The 8,315-nt window shown below is 33.7% G+C and overlaps 1 protein-coding gene across 1 annotated transcript; it reads left to right on the top strand.

Annotated features, from left to right (window-relative positions):
- Positions 1 to 4,705: 4,705 nt before the first annotated feature.
- Positions 4,706 to 5,799, top strand: LOC118750302 (putative nuclease HARBI1). The gene is made up of 3 exons (XM_036485022.1): positions 4,706 to 5,139; positions 5,197 to 5,338; positions 5,405 to 5,799. The coding sequence occupies exons 1-3, from the start codon at positions 4,918 to 4,920 to the stop codon at positions 5,797 to 5,799; spliced, it is 759 nt and encodes a 252-aa protein (XP_036340915.1). The 5' UTR covers positions 4,706 to 4,917.
- Positions 5,800 to 8,315: the final 2,516 nt, after the last annotated feature.

Raw genomic sequence — 8,315 nt, 5'->3', positions numbered from 1 at the left:
GGTATGCCGAGGTCCCAGGTTAAATACTGGCGCAGGGAAATTTTTTTAATTTTTTTTTTTTTAAATTAATCTTTTTCTTTAATTAATTTTTTATTTATGGTTTTTATTGTAATTTCTAAATTTAATTGAAGAAAAAATATTTTTTTAATGTTTTTTTTCATGGCACAAAGCATTTCTTGCCATTTGTAAGTTTTTTCTGCAATTCAATTATATTTTCAAATTTTATATTTATTATTATTTTTATTACATTGGGATTTAACTTTAAAAATCTTTACCACCTCCAAGCGGATTCGAACCTACGATCTCAGAACCAAAACCAGTAGTCTTCACATGACGCCACAGCCGACATTTGTAAGAAAAGCAATTAATTGCGTTTTAGTTTTGGCTTTGGCAATCCAAAGGCAGATGTCGCTGAACGCCGTTCTTCGAAACGGTCGGACTGGTAGGCACATACTAGTTAATGAACTTGTATTTTTCCTAACTGGTTTGGCTTTTCACTGCAGGGGAGTTGTAAATACTCTTTATAACAGAATGTGTCTAGAATTTGAAGATGTCAGTTCTCAATGGGTGAAAAGAAGCAACGTTACTCGCGAATTTACACATGGCTCTCAGGCATTTGCGGTAAATTTATGCAAAATCCTATTAGAGAAGACAGATTTATCGAGGCAAATGTGCAGTATCAATTGTTTAAAATATGTACAGTGTTTTGATGATTTAAAACTGTTGTGAAGTCGTTGTTGTTATTGTTGTAGCGGCTACAACAACCCCGCCCAGATCGGTTGGTCGGTCCAGGGTTTGACTCAATGCCAGTCCTGAGCAGAAGTATGCGAAGAAGAAGTAGCCCTATGGACGTACAACTTTTGAGGGATTTCGCCGACCTAAACGGGGTTAGATCGCCGAAACAACAACCCTTGGCCGGGTAAAACCCGAGTCATTCCGGAACGTAGAATCGGCTGTCGTGGGAATGCTAACCGGTATGTGTTGTTGGCCGCTGTAGCCAAAGGGTTAAATACAACTTTCTACAAGGAACGCGACGAAATGCCAAATGAAATGTGAAATGTCATAACTGGGCACTTGGTAAATCACCTGAAATCTTTGTCAGATTATTTTTCGGATGGTAGTAGTAATACCGGTTTGGTTCAAAATCCATTTACGAACCATTAATAGATCTCCAGAGTATTTCGCCATTGTAACACACATTTGAATCTGTGTCTCTGAAAGAGTTTTGGGTTAGTGTTAAGAGTAAATATCATGAAGTCGCTAAAAGGGCTATCTTGACTTTGCTTCCTTCTGTCACAACGTACTCTCTCAACAAGGGTTTCAGCTTACACTCAAACAAAAAACAGAATCAGGTCGAAATTGGATGATACCCCAGAAATGCGCATACAGCTTTCAGACATTATATCGAACTGCTATTTTATACAATAAATACTAACAGTGAAACAATTTCATTCTTCACATTAAAATTATGTATACTATTAAAAGTATGTATACTATTTTTAGTAAAAGTTTTTATTCATATTTAAATTGCTCTGCCAGTATTTTTAGTAATTTGATGTGGGGTTCCATAAAATGAAATGTGGTTAGTAAGGGTTGCATCATTTTAAGTTTAAGAACCCATGATCTAGATAACCAACCGTTCAGCTATGGAAAACCAAAAATGTAGATGGATAGTACTATTTACGCTGATTTCAATGATATAAATATTCAGCCTTATTATGAGTTTAATTTACTCCGAACCGGTTCACTTTTTACTTTTCGTTTCCATGTATTTACTAAGAGCGGATGAAAAATTTTCGGGTGAAATTTTTTTTCGGGCGAAATTAGGCATAAGGCCGATTATTCGCAATTGAAAACTAAAGATATAAAAGGTTAAAATAAAATTGTTCGATATTTTAAAATATTAATATTTTTTAAACTACATAAACGATAAGGACAATTAATTTTTCTTTCAGTTGATATATAAAATGTAAATGCAACATTATATATTTAAGCCAAAAATATTAAATAACAAAGAGTTTGTAAATTTTATTGTGGCTTATTAACATTTTATTTCAATATTGTTATTGAGCTTTTTACGGCGATTTTTTTTATTAGGAAAATGGAAACAGCAACAAAGTCTAAGCGGCAGAAGTTACGGCAGTCCACGAACTGACGGACGAAGTCCAGAGGTTCATTAAACAACCTCTGGACCCGTCAGCATACCGACAGGCCCTGAACGGCATTCACAGGGAGTCAGTCTAGGCGCACAACCACCGGACATAGACGAGACGGAGCTTCATCTGCCTCGGGAGACAAGAACCACAATAACCCAACTTCGCTCTGGCTACTGCATAGGGATGCAAATTTTGAGCAGTAACAAAATACATCGCCAGAGTAACATCGATATATCGAAGGTTTCCGATGTTTTGCAATTTGTTAATTTCTAGTTAATTTTAAAGTAATATTGAATACTTTAATAATTATGAATGTATTTTCGTGTATTTTATTATCCTTTCTATACCCTTTCCATTATTAGAATCAAAATGCATACCGTCGTAAGGTCGTTCGGGCCTAAAGATCCTAGGTCTGATCCTGTTGAAATTCCAAGGGATGTTTGGTTCTGTTTTAACGGCTAGGTTATTACCATTCCGAATGAATCCAACAATTTTATTGCGCTTGGGGCCGTTTTTTATAAAAAATGTTGTGGAAAAGCAACAATAATTTACAAAGTTAAGAAAGTATAGATGCTATTTGGGAGATCACCGCATCTACTAATCAGACTTCTTCCACCGCGGCCATTGAAGAGATGTGGTGGTCTCCGAAATAGCAGCTATAACTTCTACCTTTTGTAAATTATTGTTGATTTTCAATAACATTTTTCAAGCTCAATAAAATTGTTGAATATAATTGTTATAAGGCCATAAATAAGAAAAAATTCTGAATGAATAATAAATTTAAGGTCAGTCAAATATACCGAAAGAAAGTCGGAGAGTCTCCTTAAAGTCGATGTTTAAAACATCGGTAAATCTTCCATCGATGTATAGTCAATTTCGCGATGTTAATAAATTGTAGACATCGAAGGCAAACATCGAAATAAATGAATAATAAATTTAAGGTCAGTCAAATATACCGAAAGAAAGTCGGAGAGTCTCCTTAATGTCGATGTTTAAAACATCGGTAAAACTTCCATCGATGTATAGTCAATTTCGCGATGTTAATAAATTGTAGACATCGAAGGCAAACTTCGAAATTTGAACCGATATTATCGATGTTTCAAAAACATCGATGCATCGTTTGCATCCCTACTACTGCAGCAGGTTAAACTCATACCTGAGCAGACTAAACGCGGATGAGCCGAATGAGTGTCTGGCATGCGGAGAGACATCTCTTCTCATGACTCGGTGCATCTCTTCGTATGCCCGGAAAACCCAACAACCCTAACGCCTTTGTCCCTGTGGGCCGACCCCATAGATGCTGCACGCTTCTTAGGGCTGCCGTTAGTGGAACTTGACGACAACGACTGAGATATTAACCGATCTGGGCGGGTTTGTTGTAGCCGCTACAACAACAACATAGCTGATATTCCGGAGATCACCACATTTCCTTCATTATCTAGACTTCAGCAGGGATCGAACCCGCATCATGGATGTGCTAAGTCAGAAGCGGTAACCACTGAGCCATGCACACCCCGTAAACTCTTGTTGCTAATTTATTTCCTTATTCAACCTACTACTATCAAGTGCAGCTATGCACACCCCGTAAACTTTTGTTGCTAATTCATTTCCTTACACCCCTATTGCGAGTGTCGACTGGCAGTAGAATAAAAATTTGTCGATTGAGTCGATCATCTTTTATTTTGCTATTGTGTAACTTGATCGATAAAAAATTGTACTATTGTGAATGGTTGACCAAATTGTAAACAGCTGTTTGTTTGTTTACATTTGTTTCTTTAGTGTTTCATTTATATCATTTTTAAAACAATTGCTTTATTATAAAATCAAAAGCTGTTTTCGCCATTAATAAACCTTATGGAAGGTGGCCCCGTGGAACAACTTCCTGTAAAAACCCGCAAATCGTGAAGCATCTGGAACGCAACTAGTTTAAGCAATTCGGTAAGTTATTTGTACAATGATTTTGGGTATTTGTGTCCAAACGCGTGACCCGATTTAAAAACTTTAACATACGCGTGTAGCGAAAGAATTAAACTTTAATTTAAAGTAAAGATTTTAAATTTCTGAGTACTAGTATATTAATAAATTATACAGTTTTTCGTAAATTTTGATGTTAGTTCTGCGCAAAAACACTGTGGATGGCGTAGCCGGAGTTATATGCACAAGAAATGTTGAATATCTTTCACAATAGAAGCGGAGCTTCCGCCCCTCTTCTCTGGGAAGACAGAAAGGAGAATTCTACTTATTAAAGGTTATAATCCGTAAACGCCTAAGCAGAAAGAAGTTGTGCGCAAAAATACTGTGGTCAGTGAGTTTACATTTTCTATGTCGAAGTGCTAATTTTACCCCATTTTGAAATGGGCCCGGGGTCTGTAGAAGGGTCAGAGAGGGGAAGGATGACTTGTCTTATAGTTTGGATTGTGCTCTCTCTAATGGATGGGGTTTTAGGTGCCACACCCCTTCCCCTTCGCTGCACGCCACAAAATCATAGTAAAAATAACTAAACATTTCCCAAGAAATTTACTAAACAACCAACTTTACAGGTTTTTTGAAAAATTATCGTTTGCCGAAAGCTGCATTTACATATTTGCTTGAAACATTGGAAAGCAAACTACAAGCTGGTGTAAGAAAAACCTCGATACCCCTAATTTTAAAACTAGCAGCGACTTTAAGATTCTGTGCTCAGGGATCCTACCAACTGAGTGTAGGAAACGATAGTAATATTGGACTTGGCCAATCTACTGTTTCCCTGGTTTTGACATAAATGTTTCATGCTTTGGAAGAGCACGTGTGTAAAAATTGGATAAAAATTAATTACACTGATGAAGAGAAACGAAAGGCGAAAATGTATTTTTTTGAGAAAAGTGGAATTCCAGGCGTAATAGGTTGCATTGATGGGACACATATTAAAATCGTTGCCCCAAAAAAGGATCTTCAACACCTTTACTATAACCGAAAAGGGTACTTTAGCTTAAACGCGATGATAGTAAGTATTTACGTAAAATATTAAATGAAAGTATTATTTAAATATGTTCATTTACAGGTCTGTGATAACGCTCTGAGGATTCGTTACATCAATGCAAGATATCCTGGGGCAACGCACGATGCTACGGTTTTCAATATGTCTTCTTTAAAACCCCAATTAGAAGATGACTACCGCAGGGGTGAAAGGAATTTATTATTAGGTTTGTTATTATCAAATTTATTGGACATTTCGATGGCTTTTACACAAATTTGTATATAATTTTCAGGTGACGCAGGATATGCTTTACAGCCGTATATGCTTACTCCATTCCGGAACCCCGATGACGGATCAGTGCAGGGTATATTTAACAAAAGGCATGCAAAAGCTTGGAATATTGTGGAACGCACGATTGGGGTGTTGAAAAATCGGTTTAGGTGTTTGTTAGGTGCTCGTGCGCTGCACTATGAGCCAAAGAAAGCCACCCAAATAATAAGCGTTTGCGTAGCACTGCACAATATATGCATTTTTTACAATGTTGAGTCTTCGAATGAAGAAATTTATGATAGCCAAGACCCAGAAAACTACGAAGATCAAGGTGACATCAATCAAGCTGGCCATATAAATCAAGAAGCCGTAGAAATAAGAAATAACATTTTACAACATATGCGACTTCAGTCTTAAATCTTTTTTTTTATTTTTAGTACGTATTCATTAAAGATCAGTTTTTTAAGTTTTATTAAATTGTTATCATTCAGGTAATTCAAGCTTAAATTAAAATTAATGTAACATAAAATGTTAAAAATTGAATATTGATAAATACCTACTACTTAAAGAATAATCGTAAACATAAACAAAAAATCTTCATTTTCAACTAAATTTGGCCATTGTTAAAAAAATAGTCTCATGTGTACAAATTAATAGGGTCGCGACATTTTGACAAGTTTTGACTATTTCTTTTGTTTGTTTAATGTTAATTAACTTTTTATAAAAGTATAGTATATATGTAACAAAAACTATATAAATCCTAATATCAGACTTTGTGAAAAAATTATAAAAACTGCAGTTTCACCGATATTTCAAACTTTATCAGAAATAAAAATAGTATTTAAATAATTTTTTGTAGCCCATTAAATTTTAATACAATAACGTGCAAGTTAAAACTTAAAAATTGCAGTTTATTATACTAAGATTTAATGGGCTACAAAAATTAATTCAAATACTTATTTTATTTCTGATAAAGTTTGAAATTTCGATGTAACTGCAGTTTTTATAATTTTTGCACAAAGTCTGAAATTAGGATTTATATAGTTTTTGTTACATATATACTATAATTTTATAAAAAGTTAATAAACATTAAACAAACAAATTAATTCGTCCGGCACCATACATATACATATATCCGTCCTGTATTATAAATAAGTATATTATATATAACATATATTTTTCACCCCTGATATGCTCACATATTAGTATAAGTCCAACACATAAATACATTCATATACATTCATACATATGTATTTTCATTTTGAAGGTAAAAGCTAAGTACTTTTAAGTACATATATATTTAAAGTAAATAATAAATAATATTTCACATTATAAAAAATAAAACAGGAATTTCACAGCTCATTTCATTTTCAATTAAATTCAGTCATTGCAAAATACTTTTTAAAAACTATAGTAAGTATTACTTAAAAATTGAACCCAAACGTGGTATTTTTTTTTTAATTTAGTTGAAATGATAACATACCTTGTTGTGCAAAAGTAAGCAACGAAATTGTACTTAATTTATTTTGTCATCTACTTTTACTGATTAATTTTTAATTATTTTTTATAAAACTAAAGTTCATTTTATATCAGGCTGTTCTATATGATAAACTATACAAATAAAAGTTTACAACTTTGTACAAAACTCATAACATTTAACAAATTTAAAAAAAGTTCATCAAAATTTCAAACCTTTTATCAGGCTTTTTAAAAACTATTTAGGTATTCAGTTTTGTAGCATATTTAATTTTACAATAATAAAGTGCAAGTTTGATGCGTCTGAAATTTACCAACGCTAATTTAAAATCACTTCAAAATTGCACTATAATTATACTAAAGATTAAAATGCTTCAAAACTGAATACCCAAAAAGTTATTAAAATTCTGGTAAAAATTTGGAAATTTTAATATTTTTTTATATCAAATGTTGTGAGGTTTGTACAAAGTTAGAAACTTTGATTTGTATAGTTTATGATATGCAAAAACCTGATATAAAAAAAATAGTTTTATAAAAAAATAATTAAAAATAAATCAGTAAAATTAGATGACAAAATAAATTAAGTAGAATTTTGTTGCATACTTTTGCAAAAGACTGTATGTTACCGTTTCAGTTAAATTTAAAATCACAAAGTTTGCCTTTAAGTCTTAAATGTATACTTACAAAATTTACGAGGAAACGTTTTCTTTTTGCAGCTGCAATAGTTGAACTTTTAGTTTGAGTTTCTCAGTTCTATGTCTGTTTTTATTTGCAACCTCTTCTTTAAGAAGCATTAGTTTTTGTTTTTTTAATTCTAGTTTCTCTTTCTCTATAGCCAGATTTTCTTTTTGAAGGTTGTATGACTTCCTTACAGAACTTTCTATGTACTTCAGGCTCTTTTTTATATTATTTGCACTTTCTCCCATTGCCTCAAAATGCTTCGCTTGATTGTTTACTTGCGTTTCTAGTAATGCAATTCTCCTATCATTTGCAGTAGAATTGGCAACTTTTCTTCTTCTTGGAGTACGATGCACTTCAGAAATTTCGGTCTCCTGGGTTTCACGTATTTCACAATCTTCCCCAGATATTGTGATGTAATCACTACCACAAGCTACCTGCTCCTCTGGCATTTCCTCCGATTGAACAATTGCATTGTGTCCGATTTCTTAACCTGGTGGGTCCGAACAAATATCGTACCTTAAAAAACTTGCCACCCCTTCCTCCAGTGGCGAACGAATGTGCAGACTGTTTGGGCCCCCACCAGTTGCACGAAATTCTGCTCTGTTTTCCGAAATTTTCTTTTTCGTCTTGCTCTTCAAATCTGTCCAAACCTACATCAAAATATACCCGATTATTTTATTAATTTATGAGGTGGGTTTTGTCAAAGGCTGAGGTGAACTCAGCCGATCCAGAGTCCGGCGAAGGTCCCACTAACCCCCACCAAATAAAACACACTA

This window comes from Rhagoletis pomonella, unplaced genomic scaffold (genome assembly GCF_013731165.1).
Source record: "Rhagoletis pomonella isolate Grant_MI unplaced genomic scaffold, Rhpom_1.0 Rhpom_scaffold_00199, whole genome shotgun sequence".
Taxonomy (NCBI): Eukaryota; Metazoa; Arthropoda; class Insecta; order Diptera; family Tephritidae; genus Rhagoletis; species Rhagoletis pomonella.
This window is presented reverse-complemented; position numbering and strand designations above follow the sequence as displayed.

Excerpts from the sequence above, each read along its gene's own strand:
- LOC118750302 (XM_036485022.1), top strand. The coding sequence starts at position 4,918 with ATGTTTCATGCTTTGGAAGAGCACGTGTGTAAAAATTGGATAAAAATT. Across the intron at positions 5,140-5,196 it reads TTAGCTTAAACGCGATGATA|GTCTGTGATAACGCTCTGAG; the intron begins GTAAGTATTTAC and ends GTTCATTTACAG. Across the intron at positions 5,339-5,404 it reads TGAAAGGAATTTATTATTAG|GTGACGCAGGATATGCTTTA; the intron begins GTTTGTTATTAT and ends TATAATTTTCAG.